The sequence below is a fragment of the Monodelphis domestica genome, chromosome 1 (assembly GCF_027887165.1).
Source record: "Monodelphis domestica isolate mMonDom1 chromosome 1, mMonDom1.pri, whole genome shotgun sequence".
NCBI lineage: Eukaryota > Metazoa > Chordata > Mammalia > Didelphimorphia > Didelphidae > Monodelphis > Monodelphis domestica.
In genome coordinates, this window is record NC_077227.1 from 731,760,699 (window position 1) to 731,780,430 (window position 19,732).

Here is a 19,732-nt window from a genome sequence, read left to right on the forward strand (position 1 = left end):
ACATATGGCACAGGTGCCAAAGATGGCAAGGAGAGCACTCTTTTGACATTCAGCTACCCTCCCCACTACCCCAAAGTTTGTTACTAGAAAGGCTCAGGGACTCAGGCGAAGCTGCTCCCTTTCCCCTATCCACTGTGTCTTACTACATTTTTTCACATTACTCTTCCCTCTACCTTAGCAGCCCAATGAGAGCACACAGGGGGTAAGGTGGCTGGCTCACTGGAGGGGAGGGGAGTGCTCAGGGCTCTCCCTGAGAGAGGAATGGAAGCACTTTCTCCCTCTCTTGCCTGGGGTAAAGGGGTTGGGGTGGTCAGGGTGCACCTGGTACTTGGTGGGGGTGTGTGGCTCATGGTATCTAAAAGGTTCACCATCACTGATATAGTTTATACATGTGTTATACAATAAATATACCCATGTTCAGCATGTTGTGAAAGGAGACATATTGTTTACACTAGAGAAAAAATTCATGGAGGAAATAAAGTGAAGAATGGCAATGCATTGGAGACAGCTGGGTGGCTTAGTGGATTGATAGCCAGGCCAGAAAAGGGAGGTTCTGGGTTGAAATTTGGCCTCAGATACTTCCTAGTTGTGTGACCGTGGGCAAGTCACTTAATCCTCATTGCCTAGCCCTTACCCCTCTTCTGCCTTGGAACCAGTACATAGTATTGACTCCAAGATGGAAGGTGAAGGTATATATATATATATATATATATATATATATATATATATATATATATATATATATATATATATATATATATATAAAGAATAGCATGCTTCAATCGGCATGCAGATTTAATGAGTTCCTTCTTTAGTAAAGAGTGTTTTTCATCATGACATCCTTAGAGTTGTCCTGGATCCTTGCATTTCTGATAATAGTTGTCATTCCTGGTTCTACTCACTTCACTTTGCATCATTTCATTCAGGTCATCCGGGTTTTTTGATGATCAGCTTTTTCATCAGTCATTTCTTATGGCATAATGGTATAGTTATTCTCCAATTGATTGGCATTCCTTCAGTTTCCAGTTCTTTTCCACCACAAAAATAATGGCTGGTATAAATATACTTTGTACAAGTAGGTCTTTTCCCCAACTTTGATCTCTTTGGAATATAGATCTCGTAGTGTTATTGCTGGGTCCCAGAGTATATATACTTTAATGGCTCTTTGGTTATGGTTCCAAATTGCTATTGCTCTATAGAATAGCTATATCATTTTACACTTCCATCAACAATGTATTTGTGTCCCATTTTTTTCCACACCATCTCCAACATTTATCTTTTTTTTTCCCATTTCTGTCATATTGGCCAGTCTGATACATGTGAGGTAGTGTCTCAGATTTGTTTTAACATACATTTCCCTCATTAATAGTGGTTTGGGGCATTTTTTCATATGACTAAAGTTAGTTTAGATTTCTTCATCAGGGAATTGTTCATATACTTTGACCACTTGTTAAATGGGGAAGAGGAAGAAGAAGAAGAAGAAGATGAAGAAGAAGAAGAAGAAGAAGAAGAAGAAGAAGAAGAAGAAGAAGAAGAAGAAGAAGAAGAAGAAGAAGAAGAAGAAGAAGAAGAAGAAGAAGAAAAAGAAGAAGAAGAAGAAGAAGAAGAAGAAGAAGAAGAAGAAGAAGAAGAAGAAGAAGAAGAAGAAGAAGAAGAAGAAGAAGAAGAAGAAGAAGAAGAAGAAGAAGAAGAAGAAGAAGAAGAAGAAGAAGAAGAAGAAGAAGAAGAAGAAGAAGGAGAAGGAGAAGGAGGAGGAGGAGGAGGAGGAGGAGGAGGAGGAGCAGAAGCAGAAGCAGAAGGAGGAGGAGGAGGAGGAGGAGGAGGGAGAGAAAGAGGAGGAGGAGGAAAAGGGGGGAAAGGAGGAAGAAAAGGATGACCTAAGGAGGAAGAAGAGACAGAAGAGGAAGAAGAGGAGGAGGAGATCACCTCCTGATTTGTTGGGAGAGTTTCATGAAAACTACTTTTGAGGATGAAGTTGTAAATTCTTATGCTTTCTGAATAGGGTTTTGTTTTGGATAGGCTGATATGGGTATATTTCTGTCAGAATGTTATATCTCAAATATTTACTTATCTGGGTGTATTTTGTATTCCCTATGCCCTAAGCTTCCTGAGTATAGGGAGGCTTGTTTATTCTATAATTCTACATATAGTAGAGACTCAAGAAATGTTTCTTGAATTGAAATGAACTGAACTTGACAAATAATTAACATGGTGTATAGATATAACACTAGGTTTGAATTTGGGAAGACTCATCTTCAGTTGAACTCTAATCTCAGACACATTAGCTATGTAACTCTGAGCAAGTCACTTAACTCTTTTTTGCCTCAGTTTCCTCATATGTAAAATGAGCTAGAGAAGGAAATGGAAAACCAGTTCAGTATCTTTGCCAAGAAAACTCCAAATGGAGTAATGAAAAGTTGGACACAACTGAATGACTTAAAGACAAAAATAGACTAAACACAGTAATAGTAACCCATTTATAGAAAAGTTAAAATGTGCAGTATTTTCTTAATCAAAACTCTTAATTTCTTATTGAAATTAACATTTTGTCCATGTTACAAATTAATCTTTGAAACCTTACAGGGAACCAATGATTTGAACCCAGGTCTCTTGACCCCAAGTCCTTGATTCTATTTAAATGTTATACATCACTTCATAATGACAGTCAGTAGGACAATAAATATTTCTGAAGTAGCTATTATATGCCAGGCACTGGGAACATACCAGAAAATTACCTTTTTTCTCAAGGAGCATAGATACAAATGCACATGTAAGGAATAACCAAGAGAGAAGGTTTCAGCACTAAAAGTCATACAAGTTCAGGAAAGATTTCTTGGAGAAGGTGAGATTTAGCTGACATGTGAAGGAAGCCAAGGAGGTGTGCAAAAGGAAATTTACCCTTCCTCCTTTCAATTATGTGTACATGGCATGGGACCTGGAAGTGAGGACTGTGTAAGGGATTGTGTAAGGGAAATCACTGGGTAAAATCAGTCACAGCAGTAGAACAGCAGCCAGAAAAATGGAGTCAAGAATATCAAGAGTCCAGGAGGGCAGGATGATCTTCCCTGCAAATACCACCTGGACTGCCCTCCCCCCTTCTCAGGAAAATGGAGAGCCATGGTTGGCTCCTGAGATGTGTTGTGGGGGAGTTAATAAATGGAGAAGAAGTTTGATAAACTGAGGCAAAAGCAAATTTCAGGCTCTTTTCTTCCTTGTTTGTTGCTTACTGGACCTCCCTGTGAGCATGGTTCCAGGGCCCAAAATGGTGGCTGTAGAATAGCCAGATAAATGAATCAATAATGAAAGTAACTTTATATTTCTCTCTCTTATCTTTCCATCTTTCTTTTCCCCTACTACCTTTGGTTAATAAAATTATTAATTTATTGCCAGTCTCATAATTTTAATTCTTACAGAGTGTAGGAGGCAGAGCTAAGGAGGGAAAACATTCCAGGCATGAAGGACATCTGGAAAAATGATTTCAAAAGAAATCAGAGAACTGTCCCCAATATCTGAGTCAAGATTCCCTCAGTCAAATATAAAATGGAATCTAAGAAATGATCTCATTGTATGGGCAGACCATGGAGAATATTGATGAAAATAATTGAATGTGGGGGGTCATATCCATTGAAATATTCTCAATATATTCATGCACAAATACACACACACATATGTTCACACTCATTTGCCTTTTACAGATACATCAGCAAGTGTTGCTTTCCCTTTTGTTTGCTTTGGGATCATACTTGTCATTTCATAAATATATGGAACTCTCTATAAGAAAACTTCCCACTAATACAACCTTCTCTGCCAATATAAGAATTTAGGCTGTTGCCTGGGAGCACTAAAATATTAAGCCACTTGCCTAGGATTATACAAACTGTGTGTATCAGAGACAGGACATCAGCCCTCAATTAATCATGTAATCTCTGCCTCAGTTTCCTCAACTGTTAAAAATAGAAGTAATAATGACTTCACTCTCCCCAGGTGATTAGAAGGATTAAATAAAATGATATTTGTAAAGAGCTTACTCCAGTGGCTGGCACACACTTAATTCATAGTTGTTTCATTCTTCCTTCCAAGTCGGTTCTGTATTCAAAATCTTATGGTACCTCTAATTTATAGGTTGTAAGGATTAAATGACATAATATATGTAGCACACTTTGTAAACCTTTAGTTATATAAATACCATAGATGAAAGACACCATTTTCTGAGTTCAAATATGGACTCAGATATTTCAATATGTATTCCTGTACAAGTAACTTCACCCTTTTTGCCTCAGTTTCCTCATTTTAAATGAGTTGGAAAATTTCCAGTATCTTTTTTCCCAGAGAACTCCAAATGGAGTCACAAAGATTTGAACACAGCTGAAGCAAGTAAATAACAATAACAATGATAGCTAAGACTAATAGAGAGCTTGAAGATCATGAAAGGTCTTCACTAGTGTTTTGTTCAGCCAATCCTTATAGCAGCACTGATTTAGGTGGTATTATTGTCCCCATTTTACTGACAGGGAAACTGTGGTTGATGGAAATTAAGTAATTAGCCAGCCCAGTTGCAGGGCTCTTAGGAATCTGACCAGAGTTAACTTATTTAAGTCTTCCTGACTCCACTATTTTATCTTCTATCCACTCTTCTACATGGCTGCCATTTTGCTTGGAGAAATGGGTTAGAGAATTCCTGCTTCCCAGGTAATATCATCAAGGTACCCACTGAGAAGGCTTAGGCTGTTTGAATTAAAAACCTAACGCATTCCGCTTTCCTCTGGCAGCCCCACATTCCACAAGAGCTCTGACCCATGAGCCCCAAATTATGAAACAACATCTCTTCCCCTTTCCTCCCAAGGTAGCCAAATGACTTGAGGCACAATCTGAGTGAATGCATTTAAATCTCATTCCCTGTTCCTTTGCTACAATTCTCTTCATGTCTATCAAACACTATTTACTATGGGATACAAAACCAAAGCTTGCTAGCTGTGACTCAAAGCATGATACGAAGAAAATCTTGCCCTGAGCTATTTAGGCAGGGCTCATAGTATGTGGTAAAAAATAATTTTAATCAACACTCATTCTGATTGTTTATTTTTAGTAGGATGCCATGAAGTATTCTTTTAACAAAGAGGCATCAAAGAAAGAGTAGTTGAATTTTGATCATTTCCAGCAGAACATTCCTAAATTTCCCAATTCAACAAGTTCCAAATGTAAAGTGATGATAATTTAGCATCTTAGTTTTGTTTCCAATACTTATGCCAGAAAATGTGGAAGTTACGGTTTCTTGGGGCAACATTAGCCCTCTCATGGTATGAGTTAACTTTTCAAATGCTATTTAGATTCCAAAATAGAGGCAATGGTTTCACATATGAATTTTTATGCAATATGCTTGAGGTACAGATATCAAGATAATCTGGCTCCCTCCTCAATGCTGTAATATTTATTTATGTAAAAGAGTTACTCCATTATTTTTTCCAGTCTTTATTTCTTGCCATTTTATGTTGTTGTTATTGTTTTCAAAGAGAAGGTAAAATTTGCCAATGTTTAATAATGTCCATGCAACTGGGGCTGCCAGGCCTAACACGGCTTCCTATTGGAGTTGAAGCTGTGCTTCAACATTATTAGTTTATTTCGTGAAATCCCAAGTCAAGGCCCTTTCCAAGGTGCTAAATGTATGCTAAGAGCCAAGAGAATAAAGACCACCATCAATACAGGACAGTGTCTCTTTGCTTCCTTGGACATTTTGGTTTTGTTGTTGTTGTTTAATTCTTTTTATAATTCAAGGCACTACTAGCATGAGTTATTTATTTTTGGCAACCAAAATGCAAAGAAGGAATTCACCTTTGATTATCTCTTTGGCATCTTTTCCAAGGAAGCAAAATTCTGAGTTTGGGCAGTCTGCTTGGAAAGGTCCATGGTGGCCTTCGTAAGAAGCTACTCTACAAACAATGTAGCAGAAGCACTTTAATTTTCAATAATAATGGAATAGATATCATGTAGATTACTGAACTGGATTAATGAATTAGCTAGAGAGAGAAGGGAAAACAAGATAATCAGAGGAAGGAATACCATAGCCCACAAAGGGACTGTAATCACTTGGTTTGGGAATATGTAGTCCAACTGTAATTATGTCTTCTAATCAACTGGCCCCCTTCCTTTTTTGTCAGAGGCAGTTCTGGTTGGCCATGGAGCTGGGGATGGCTCCTAAATGAAGAGTGGGAGCTGGATGTAGCCTGCTGCTTAGGGCCTTGAGCTAGATAGATGCCCACAGGGCTCTGCACAAAGAAGCTGTAAAGTCAGCATATCCCATTTTTAAAAAGTGATGACCTTGCTGATTGAAGAAAAAAGGAAATTGTGTTTCCATCTTACTTCCATTGAGATCATCCATCTTTTCTAACTCTTAGAACAAAAATTCCCCTCTTCCATTTCAAAACTACCCTCACCATAGAGGAAAGGAGGCTACAATTGGATTAGAAAAAGATGAGTTTGAATCTTGCACTATATCAATTACCCTAAACAAGTTTCTGAACCTTTAGCATCAGCTCCTCCATTTAGAAACTGAGGAAAATGAGACCATTTAACCACAGAGGGCTGTTGTGAGAATCCAGTGAGATGAAACATGCAAATTAGAAGTTGGGGAGAGATATGTGGAATGTTTGGACATGGTTACTTAAGGAAATAACAGCATCTTCCTAGTCCCTCAGGCTCGCCACCTAGGAGTCACCCTGGATTCCTTATTATCTCCTCTTTCCTTATCCAATCCAAGCCCACCAATTTCATGTCGGCAATATTTCTTGAATAAACCCCATTGCTCCTCTGATGCTGCTCACCCTCCATACAGGCCTTTATCGCTTTCTATATGGACTACTTTAATGACTGCTAAGGGGTCTGCCTGCCTCAATTCTCTCTCCACTCCAATTGATTCTTCATTCAACCACCAAAGTGCTTTTCCTGAAATGCCAGTCTGACCATGCCATCTGCCTACTTAGTGAATTCCAATGACTCTCTACTGCCTCTAGGAGCAAATACGAAATGCTCTGTTTGGCAGTCCTTATGCCCTTCATACCCTAACCCCCTCCTACCTTTCTATTTTATTATCCCTTATTCCACCCTTTAATCCAGTGTCACTTGTCTCCTTGGCTGTTCCACAAATGAGACAGTCCCTCTCTTCATTCCAGGCTGTTCCCATTCCTGGAATGTTCTCCCTCCTCTATCACATCTACTGACCTCTCTACCATCCTTTAAGTCTTAACTAAAACCTCATTTCCTATTTAATTCCAGTGCCTTGCCTCTGTTAATTATTTCCTGTTTATCTTCGACATAGCTTGCTTTTTCTATATGTGTTTGCATGATGCCCCAACTCCACATTAAATTGTAAGCTCCTCGAGGACAAGGATTGTCCTTTGCCTACTTTTTTTATCCATAGTACTGAGCACAGTGCCTAGAATACATTGTTCAAGTTGTTCAGTTGTTTTAGTCATGTCAACTTCTTCATAAGTCCATTTGGGGTTTTCTTGGCAAAGGTACTAGAATACCTGATATTTCCTTTTCCAGGTAATTTTACAGATGAGGAAACTGAGGCCACCAGGATTAAGGGACTTGGCCAGAGTCACACAGACAGTAAGTGTCTGAGACCAAATTTGAACTCAGGTCTTCCTGGTTTGAATCCTGGCACTCTATCCACTTAGCTGCCCTTGCTGGGATACAGCAAATAATAAATGTTTATTTCATTGAATTTAACCCCTTAGCCTTGGTTTCCTCATCTATAAAATGGGCATAACATCGTGTCTCTCAAGGGCTGTTGTAAGGATCCAAGATGACAATATCTATAAAAGAAGAGGCAGAAGAGCTATACATGTCTTCCTAGAGAGGTTACAACCTCTTAGTGTTCTAGGCCATGGTGTCAAAGTCAAATGGAAACAGGAGCCATTCAGTTGTACAGAAGGGAGCCTGCAGCCTGCATAGTGCCTTAGAAAACCATATGTTTATATATTGAATTTTTGTTAGTAACATATCAACACTTTAAAATCACATTGGAAGTACAATTTCATCTGGTTAGGGCCATACACGGAAGTGTCGTGGGCCACTTGCAGTCTGGGCCATGTGTTTGACACCTCTGCTGTACTCAGCTCTAGCACAATATGTTGTGAGAAGGTGCCATTTGCATGGGCAGAAAGAATGTCCTCATTGGAAGTTTCCTATTCCAATGAAATCAGAGGTCTATGCTTTATCTTTGCCTGGAGAATACTTCAGTCTTTAAAGAACTAATTAAATATAGTTGTTTATTATTATTTTTTATCTTTTACTTTTCTTTTGCTGCTGCTGCTACTACTACCAGCACTATTACTACCACCACTGCCACTGCCACCACCACCACATTATTACCACTACTACAACTACTAAACTACTATCATTACTGCCACTACTACTACCACCACCACCATTACCACCACTATTACCAATACTACTACTATTACTACTACTACTACTACTACTACTACTACTACTACTACTACTACTACCACTACCACCACCACCACCACTACTACTACTACCAGTACAACCACCACCACCACCACCACCACTACTACTACTACTACTACTACTACTACTACTACTACTACTACTACTACAGCTACTACTGTTACTACTATTGCTACTATTACTACTACTAACACTGCTACTACTACTACTACTACTATTATTACCACTCCTACTATTACTACTACTATCCTTTCATTCTTTCTGGCACTGAAGGAAAGGGTAAGATCCCTCCAAAGAACCCAAAATATTTAAGCAAAAACTCATAGTAGGCACTGGTGGTCAAGAAGGGTTTTTTGTTTGTTTGTTTTTGTTTCTTCTCATACCCAGTAAGATTTAACAAACATTTGTTAGGTACTTTGTACCAGACATTATGCAAAACACTAGAGATACAAGAGTAAGAATGAGATAGCTCCTGAATTCAAAGATCTGACATAAAGATAATTAAATTCAAAAACATAAACAAAATAAACCATTAGAGAATTATTTGAAGATGGAACAAGTCTTAAGACTTCCACGGAATGGAAGAAGTTAAATGAAAGGTGTATGAATGAGCTGTATGGGGGGGGGGAAGCAGGGCTTAAATGATATGGAGGTGAGCATGATAGGATCACAGATTTTAAGCCCAGAAAATCTAAGAGATTTGCCCCAAGTCACAGAGGTAGAAATTAAAAGAGTAGGATCAAAACCTAACTCATATGTAGTCCAAATCCAAACCTAACACTTTCTATAGTGTCATAATTTAGACCCTCAAAGTTCTTTTTCTTAGAATGAAAAATGTTCTAAGTATCTAGTGCACCACAACAATGAAAGTCAATTCAGTGCATGGATTAAGTGTCTGCAATCCCCAAGGCACCATGCTAGGTGCTTCAAATCCAAAGGGCAGCCAAATGGGCATTGGATAGAATGCCCACAGGGAAGTCAGGAAGAATCAACTTGCTGAGTTCAAATCTGGCCTCAGATACTTTCTAGCTATATGACCCTGAGCCAGTCACTTAACCCTTTTTTCCTCAGTTCCTCATGTCTAAAATGAGAGAGAGAAGGAAATGACAGTCTCCAGTTATGTTTGCCAAGAAAACCCCAAACAGGCTCATAAAGAGTCAGAGATGACTGAGAAAAGACTAAACAACAACAACAACAATAAGAAAAAGGCAGATATGAAGAACAGCTTTTGCCCTCAAGGAATTTCATGACTGAAGGGTGTCAAATGGTGCTTTTGAAATCCTTAAGAGAATGTTTTGTTAAAGCAATCCCTGTCTGGCTTAGCAGGAAGAGATGAGACTTTGTAAAAAATGCACAAGCCTCAAATGATTATAGCAATGTGTCATCCTCAGAACCCTATAAAATACTCCCATTCCCAACTAATAAGATGACTAGATTAATTATTTTCCCAAAATAATATGATTATTTCTATCAGGAATGTCATTAATGGATTACATAATGCTCAATGGCCATTAAAATGCTGAAAGGAAGCAAATTGAGTCATCCAAAACCTAGCAGTGGGGTAAAGGAGACTGATCTGATAGCTCAGATTTTTAAAAAAAGAAAAAAAAAGTTCAAATTTTAAAAATTGTTCAGATGGAAGCAACACTCTTATTTTTTGATGACCTGAAGCTGTCAAAGAAGAACCAATGGACTCTCTCATCAATGTCACTAATGAATGCAATGGCATTTGAAGGTCCCATAGAGCATCCACCAGGCATCAGCTCCACTGAATTTCATGAGTACTAATGAGCAATGAGGAAGAATAAGCCTGAGATTTAGTACACATATCCACACCCTCCCCACAACCAGATAAAAATCTAGTTTGGCCTCACATCTATAGCCTAACTTTTGTATCTATCCATCCTTTCCTTGTTGACACATTCCAGAATCAATTAAGAACCCAGAGGGTATCCTGCATAGTAACGTATTGGCATTCCTTATAACCTTCAACTTTGATCATCAGTATCTACTCATTAACTGAGAATATCAACCATTTCCTTTGAACCCACCATGTGCCAGGCACTGTGCTAAGCATACCAGTCAAATATACATTCTGTTTATATCTCTAGCTTATAGTAGGCATTTAATAAATACTTATTGCATTGGTTTGGATCAAGAAAGGTCTAGACTGGCAAATGTAATAGAATTTTCTACTAGCAGAAATGCAATGACCCAGGACAATACACAGGAGCTTATGCACATCCAGAGGAAGAACTGTGGGAGCAGAAATGCTGAAGAAAAACATAGGATCAACCATGTGGTTTGATGGGGATTTGAATAAGCTTTTGATGTTAAAGGACTGCTCTACTACAAATATGAATAAAATGGAAATAGGTTTTGAACAATGATATATGGATAACCCAATGGAACTACGTTTTAGCTCCGGGAGGGGAAAGGAAAGGGGGGTGGGGAATCGTGAATCATGTAACCATGGAAAAATATTCTTAAAAAAAAAAATATATATATATATATATATATATAAAAGGGTCTAGATTGGATAGGTTTGAATAATACCACTTTTAATTAACATAATACATTTTCTCTAGGTAATTCAAGATATTGCTTTATCAAACTTCAGCTCACCTTTATGTGATAGGAAAGGTACAGACTTAGTAAGCATTTAGTAAAACAGGGCACTGAAGTTTCAAAGGAAAACAAACAAATGAAAATATGGTAGCCCTCTACAAGGCAGAGGACCAAGGTTCAAACCTTGCTTCTCATGCTGAGTACACGGGTGAGTTGGTTCTTCACCTATTTGTGTTTTAGTTTCTTTAATTATAAAATTAAGGGGTTAGCATAGATGACTTCTGATATCCCATCTAGGTTTAAATCTCTGATCTTTATGCTGTACACTTAGATTGCTCTTTAAGTTTTGCAAAGAAATATATATTCATTTGGGTCTTTTAGAAATGCATGGGGATGCTTTAGGCATCATTAGATTATGATGCCAAAGCCCAGAAAGGTTGGTTGAATTGTTTATGGTCACATGATTAAAGAAATCCCAGAAGCAAGATTTGAGCTCAGACCTTCTTCTCTTTGAGAACTAGAATTCAATCCCCTGCACCATACAAATCAGTGCACATTTATTAAACAGTTCCTATGTACCGGGAAATGGGCTAGGTGCTAGGAATACAAGTACAAACAGAATGAGACATGGCCTGCCATCAAGGAGCTTATATTCTAATAAGGGAAAGTAACATAGAAAAGGAACCTCACTCAAAGTGAGGTTTCTACTTTCTTTCTGTAATCATACAAATTCATAACTCATGATGGAAACTCCCTAAAATGTTTGCGAGATAGGAATCTATTTCCTTTCCTTTTTCTAAAAGTATTACTGGCCAGTCAAGCTGAAAAGCAGGATCAGGCCAGGCAGAAATGAATATAAATGTGCTGTACACAATAGGGGTTAAATAATTGTTTGGCAAATGCAATGCTAGCTAATTGAATAGGTTGTTCTGCTATAGTTGGCTGACTGGCCTGATGCTAATTGGCAACGCAGTCAGCCAGCTCCAGGGAAAATAGACATGCTATTTCTGATCGTCCCCAATCACTGGCTTTGATTAGAATGGCATGGGGCCTTACCTCGTAAAGTCTGTCATTTCCATCATGATCATACACATCTGCTTGGCCAGGACGATGATGTCATTGCCACTGTCATCCCACTTAGCCACCTCGGCATCCAGCTTGCTCTTTTCCTGATGGAAGATCTCGACCTGCTCTGCTATTTTTGCCTTCTCCTCTTGGGGTAGCTGAGCCATGATGGCCTGCGTGAGATTCAGAGAAATAGAAAATGTGAAGAGGAAACCGACTGACTTTTTCTGTAAATAGTCAAAGAGAAAATGAAAAATGGTTGTATTTTCTCTGAGCCATAACTAGGCCTGGGCTACCAACCCTTTTGTCCCAGGGTAGAAAATTAAAAACTGTTTCCACTCCAGTTTTTACCTTGTTGTCCAACTTCATGAGGTCAAAATTGGTCTTAGACACCTACTAGTTGTGTGACCCTGAGAAAGTCACTTAACCATGTCTCAATTCCTCATCTGTAAAATGAGCTTGAGAAGGAAACAGCAAATCACTCCAATATCTCTGTGAGGAAAATCTAGAATAGGGCTATAAAGAGTCAGACAGAAATGACTGAACTACATTACCTTGTTGTCTGGGGGAGTAGTCGTGGTGCGGAGTATTTCTCTCATTCATTAGTTTAAAGCTACTAGTGTCCTAGGGTTAGTATTTGCCCCAAATCTCCTACTTTTCCCTATTTCTTGCCAGCCTCCACTAACCATGTGATGCCAAACTGAAAAACTCCTGGTGCCTAACTAGAGATGCTTGCCCCATGTGCAGAAGTAGCTGGAAATGGCCCAGTCAGTCAATCAGTCACCAGACACTAGCACCTACTGTGTGCCTGTCACTCTACTCAGTACTGGGGATAAAAAGAAAGGGAAAAAAAAAACATTTTGGGTACATTCTACTGGAGTAAAAAGAAAATAACTTAAATTATTAAATGTATGCATATATGAATCTATCTAGCCAACAGGTATATATCTATCTATTCAAAATATGTATCTATCCATCTAATATATATGTATCTGCCTAATATGTATGTATCTATCTAATATATGTATCTATTTAATACATATGTATCTAATATGTATCTGCCTAATGTGTGTGTATCGATATAATATATGTATGCATCTATCTACTATCTATACACATCTACATATAGATCATGTCATATATAAATATAATCTATATAATTAAAATAGCTAACACTACCATAGCACTTTATATGTGACGTAAGTATGCTAAACATTTCACAATTATTATCTAATTTGGTACTCACAATAGCCCTAGGAAGAAGGTTCTATTTTATTCCTATTTTACAGATGAGAACACTGAGGCTGAAAGAAATTGTGTCTTTTGCCCAGGATCACACATTTATTCTCTGAGGCAGGATTGAAATCCAGATCTTCCTGACTCTAGACCCAGTGTTCTATTTACTGAACTACCTACCCCTTACATGCAGGCACACACACTTTTGAATATATGCACACATACACATATGAACATACAAATACACACATGAAATATACATGCAGATATATACATGCAAACATTCATGCATCTAACATATATCTGTCTAATTCATATCTGTTTTTCTAGAAAGTAAATAGAAAGCAATGTGGGAAAGGAAAGCATCAGTATTTGGAGGCAATTGGGAAAAGCCTCCTTTCCCAAGAAAAAAATGGAATTTATTTTTAGTAGCATCAGAGAAGTCAGTCACTGAGCATTTATTAAGCACTACTCTGTGCCAGGCATTGTGCTAAGTGTTAGAGATACAAAAGGCAAAAACAAAGGAAAAGAATTGATGTTCCAGATCCCTTCTCTCAAGGAGCCCAGACTAATGGGTGAAGCAACATACAAAAAAAGATACAGGCAAGGTATACTGGAGATATTCAGTCAGAGAGAGGAGGACAAAGACTGCAAAAGATGAGATTTGAGCTGTCAGGAAGGAAACCAGGGAATCTCAGAAATGGAAGTAAGTTATTTAGTTACTCTGAAAAGCACAGACTCTCTGCGGTGATCAAAACATCAGAATTATAAGACCACCTTCAGGCCAAACAATTCCTGGCTGTTTCCAAAATGGTGGCCAAACATACGCCATCCACCTCACAATAGTGCTGGAGAATACATGTGTGAAATCAAAGGGGCCTAAAGGTGCCATCCAAATTCTCGGTAAAAAGGCTGTTCATTTTCTTTGATTATATCTGTTCAAACAACTCTATTCCAGACAATTTTTCCTACTTGGTCTTGGCAAACTATCACCAGATGAAAGGAAACAGATTCTTTAGTAATGAAGTGTTGGGAAGGGGAGCATAGAAAGGGAGTAGGTATTTGGCCACTGAATAGGAGAAATCAAACTAATATCAGAGCAGAAAGGTAAATGTATATAGATCTCTATCTCTATCACTATCCATCCATCCATCATATATCTATTGAGAGAGAGAGAGAGAGAGAGAGAGAGAGAGAGAGAGAGAGAAGAGAAGAGAAGAGAAGAGAAGAGAAGAGAAGAGAAGAGAAGAGAAGAGAAGAGAAGAGAAGAGAAGAGAAGAGAAGAGAAGAGAAGAGAAGAGAAGAGAAGAGAAGAGAAGAGAAGAAGGGAGAGGGAGAGAGTCTACATGTCTTAGTGAAATAATTCTAAAGCTTCTTATCAAACAAAAGCTCTTCCAGAATGCTTACTACTGGGAGGTTTAGTGGTGTGTATTTATTTGGAGGATGATCAGGAGTGCAATTTTCTGGCTCCCATCTAACTAATCCAAGGAAAACCTTTGAATAGAGTGTTAGTAGTAGTTCATTTACTAGTATTCTTTCTGCATTTTAATTTTCTTTATCTCCTGAAATGTAAAATTGTTGAATAAAAAAAAAAGAATGAGATGGATGAATTGTGTGAATGAATGAGTTCAGGAATGAATGAGAAAATAGAAGGAATGAATAAATATATGACTCAAGTGCCTAAAGTATATGAATGGATAGAGTGAAAGAATGAGTAGAGTGAAAGACCCCTTCCCAACTTGACTCAGTACTTAAAGCAGTGATATTTAACAAAGAAATTGTGAATTCCTTGAGGTCAGATACTGGCATTTACCTCTTTTTATTCTCAACATTTAGCACAGTGTTTGGCACACAGTCTGCTCTTGATAAATGTTTACTGACTATTAAATATCTAGGTGGCAAATTGGTGGAGTCAGATAGACAGGATTTCAAATCCTCCTTCACATGTTTTCTTTCCTATATGACTTGGACAAGTTACTAAATCTATTCTGCCTCAGGCTCCTCATCTTTAAAATGGGGATAATCATAGCATCTATTTTATGGGGTTCTTGTGAGAATCAGATAAGGTAATGCTTTCTAAAAATTCTATGTAAATGGGTGCTATCATTATTAAAATCTTAATATTTTATGGGCCTTGGCTATATATAAAAACAAGTGAAAAAGACATCACTCACTTCTTGCAAAGTAATTACATTTTTCCTGAGGTTGGAGAGAACAGAGCATTCACTCCATGAAGAATAATACAAGAAATAATTGAGGAGAAAAATAAAAGTAATAACTGGCAGGAACAGGGAAGGATTAATAGAGGAAGGGACACCTGAAGAGGACAAGGAATTTGAAAAACAAAGAATAAGAGACAATGGTTACTATATAATTAGAGCAAAACTATTTTTATTCTCCATCTCCTGTAAGTATTTACCCTTCAATTCTAGCGAAGGGACCAAGGCTGTTGAATTTATTTACTCTCTCCCTACTTCCTTATCCTTTTCCCTTGATTATCTCCAATTTGCCTTCTCTATGTCTTATATATACATATGTATATATAGACTTTTATGTGAATATCTATATCTATATCTATACCTATATAGATAGATGGAAAGAAAAAAGGAAAAAAGAAACAAAGAAAAGATAGATTATTTTCATATTATCTCACCCTTTAGCCTGTGAGCTCCTTGAGAAAAGAGACTGGATTGTTTTATTTCTTTGTCTTTGTATCCCTATTACTTAGCACAGTGCCTGATACAAAGTAGCTTGTTGAATAGATGATAGACTTCTTCTATGATAACAAAAACAAGAGATTGAAAGCAGAGACTTCCTGACTTTTAACAAAATGAAAAGAATGGAAAGTCCTTGCTGTACCTCTTCAGTTCTGGGAGACAATTCCTACAGACTGATGAGTTTTATAGGTGTGTCTTATTTTAAAGAGACCCAGGATGTTATGACATGGGAGGTCTACTTTGATATTTAACTGGAAGGACCAAAAGTTTCCATTTCATAAGACATTTTGCTTTGCTATATAACAGACCCTAAAATGAATTTAATAATCCCAATGTGAAAATGCATTGGATACTTGTATCTAACTTTCACATCATTAGGTGTATTATGTGGGTTGAGGACCCTTAGAGTCAAATGGGCTTCCTGTTTCAAAAGTCAGTTTCTCAGGGGGTTCCATTCATCCTTCAATCTCTTACTTTATGAAGTTAATTATTCACAATCAGACCTTAATCACAAAGTCCTCTTCAGGATGATTTAAAGTTCAACTGGTAAATAATGAAATTCACACCACTGGTTCCCTTTTTTAACCTATGGCAATACTTCCAATTTCTATAATCCAAAATAGTATTTAATTATAGGCTTTTCTGCAGAATCTCTCTGCTCCTTCAAAGTTCAATACACATGTCATTGCCTACAGAAAAGTTTGTCTGGTCCCTTTAGTTGCTACTGTTCTCTCCCTCATCCTAAGATTATCTTTCACTGCTTTTATCTCTTACAAGTCACATCCTGCCAGTAGAACATAAGCCACATAAAGGCAGGTGCTTTTATTTTTCTTCTGAACTTTTGTATTTCCAAAGTATAGTGAACAGTGGAGTGGGGGGACACAGCATATGTATCCCATGTGCCTTATGCATATTGGGTACTTAAATGTTTGTACTCAATTAGATACTATATAATTTTCCTGTAAGTTTTATCTCCTCAACAAGATATCTCTCCTTTCCTAAAAGGAATCACCTCTTCTCTTATAATCTATAATTCAGGGATGAAGGAAAGCACTCATTAGGTATTTGTTAGGGTGCTAGCTTACTTACTTTAGCTTGTAATTTGGTAATAAGGTCAGGAACAGCCAGGACAGCAAGGGTCTCTGGACTGCTCTCCTGGTGCCTTTTACACACTTCCATATATTTCTGAGATGGCATCCAAAAAGCACAAGAATAATTAGCAACATGCTTTGATATTCTCTAAGAACTCATTTTGAAGCATGAGAAAGTGATTTTTGGACCCAGAAATCCATGTGACTCTAGGGGTCCTCAACCCACATAATATACTTAACGACGTGTGGCTCACATATGAGTGTCATTATACTTTCTCTTATTAATATCACTTCCAGTGATCAGGAAGATTTTTCCCCCAAATGTAGCTAAAATACTCTTTAAAATTTCACAATTGACCTTTCTCGAAACTGAAATTAAAAAAAAAAAAAGGTTATCTATAAACAGTAGATCACAAACCGGGAAATTTGCAAGTTAATCAAATTGAAATGCAGCACATGAGTTTTAATTAGGGCTTATCAATATAACTCAGCAGTTTGAAATGTTAACATATTAAAGCCATTCTGTCTAAAAAATAATATATAATAATCCAGGCAATAATCAAACCAAGTAAAACACAAAACACTTATTCCTTGGATCTAGCAAAGTATGGGAAGGTGAGTTTTTTTGGACTTTTTCATGAACAGAATACAAAACCAGTCAGCAGTTCTTCTCACTACTGGGGGTAAACTAAGAGTACCCTCACTTCTTAATGAGGTCTAAATATATCACTGGCAAATGGGGATTGGCTATTTCTCATGGGTTAGCAGCAATTGCAACTAATATACACAAGTTTATCTTCTTTGATACTCCCAGGAAGACAATCTTCCTATATCAAAATACCAGTCTCTTATATGATTAGTGTTGTGAATTAGACAGAATAAAGGGATGTGGAAACCAATTATAGCCCTGAACAAAGAGGAGACAGATTCTAGGAGTAAGAACATCATAGTCTTACTATATTTTGCTGCAGTAAGAGCATAATTGGATTCATATGGTCAGGTTTGGGTTCCAGTCACACATTTACAATGAGTATTGAGAAGATGAAAGATATCCAGGTTTGGGAAAGTAGCAAGTTGAAGGTCCTTGTGTCCATGATGAGCACCAATAGAAGGAGCTGAGGATATCCAAGAGAAAAGGCATTCTGGGATTGGTGTGGGGATGACACTTATCTTCAATTATTTGCCCTGCTGTCATGTAGAGAAAGGATGTGACTCATTCTCTTTGGCTCCAGAGGGCAAAACCAATAAAACATCAATGAGTAGAAATGAAGAAGATACATATTAAAATTTGGTGTCAGGGATGTTATTTAAAAAAAAACAGAAATTAGAAAAATGTTACTTTCATAACAGAGCTATTTTTTTTTTCTGAGTGGAATAGTAATCTACTTTACCTAATCTTCAAGCAGAGTCCATAGGACTCTGTTAGCAAACCTAATGCCTAATGCCTAATGCTAGAGAGTGTTCCTACCCTCCCCCTCTCCACATGTCCCCGGGGACATTTCTCACATGACCAACCCATCTGCCTAGCAGTCCAATGGGAGTGCTTTCTCCCTCCCCTATCTGGGGCAAGGCGTCAGCTCACACGCATAGTGAGGATGCAGTTTGGGCATTCGGTCATTAAAGGATTGACCATCACGGCTATAGGATCATTCATCAGGTGTGATATATTAGGAATTTCTTTTCAGGTGGGATGCTATGTCTGTTGAGATGGTCATTTAAATCTCTCAAAATTGTGTCAATGGCAGACAAGGTCCAGAAACAATGGCTATTGATTCCTTCTTTGTCTGGTATTTTAAAAATACATGAGGTATTTCTGTTTCTAAACTTATATCCAATATTTCTTGCTCATTGATTGCTTATACCTTATCTACCTTATCATAAATGGAAACGGTATAATAAAAATGCTTTTTTTTTTCTCTTTTAAGACAGCATGTTTATGATTAGATGAGGAGATGATCTCCATATTCATTCCTCTTAGTATCTTGCCTTATGCTTTAAAGCTAGGTCTCTTCTCTTTGTCTTCATAGTGGAATAGTGAAAAGAATTGGGAGCCAGGAATTCTTGATTTTCATCTCAGCTCTCTTCTGATTCACTGGGTAACCCTGGATGAGTCACTTCATTTATTCCTCTTGACTTTAATTTCCTCATTTCTAAAATTATGATTCTGGAATAGGTTATCTTCAGGGCCCTTTCTAGCTTTCACATTCTGCGGTATGCATAGAAGGCAGATAGGAAGAATGGAGAATATAGACATACATGCATGCATATACATACACATATTCCTCAAAACAGTACATGAGCTTAATGAGAAAGTGTCCAAGTCTCTCAATAAAGGAAGGAGGTATGAAGGACACTTTTTCATTTCTTCCAAATATGTTCTTCAGTTTCTCTTTCTTTTTTTTGGAGTCCCTTATAAAAAGAATTTCTCTGATTCTATCCAGGAAGTGAAATTCAGGGGCCAAGAAGAAATGAACTACACTCTGAATGGCTGACAAATCAAAATGCTCTCTTGCTTTTGACTTCATCCTTATTGGTTATTGATAGTACATATATAAATGAGGATGGCTGCCATGCAGGTTTGCT

At 37.6% G+C, this 19,732-nt stretch overlaps 1 protein-coding gene across 5 annotated transcripts in view; it reads right to left on the minus strand.

The window, feature by feature from the left end:
• Positions 1-19,732, minus strand: part of CTNNA2 (catenin alpha 2) — a 1,548,366-nt gene that overhangs the window by 63,324 nt on the left and 1,465,310 nt on the right. For all 5 annotated transcript variants that reach the window (XM_056824737.1, XM_001364449.4, XM_007477790.3 and 2 more), the window contains exon 15: positions 12,097-12,278. In XM_056824737.1, the coding sequence (XP_056680715.1) occupies positions 12,097-12,278 (182 nt within the window). The remainder of the gene's footprint in view (positions 1-12,096; positions 12,279-19,732) is intronic.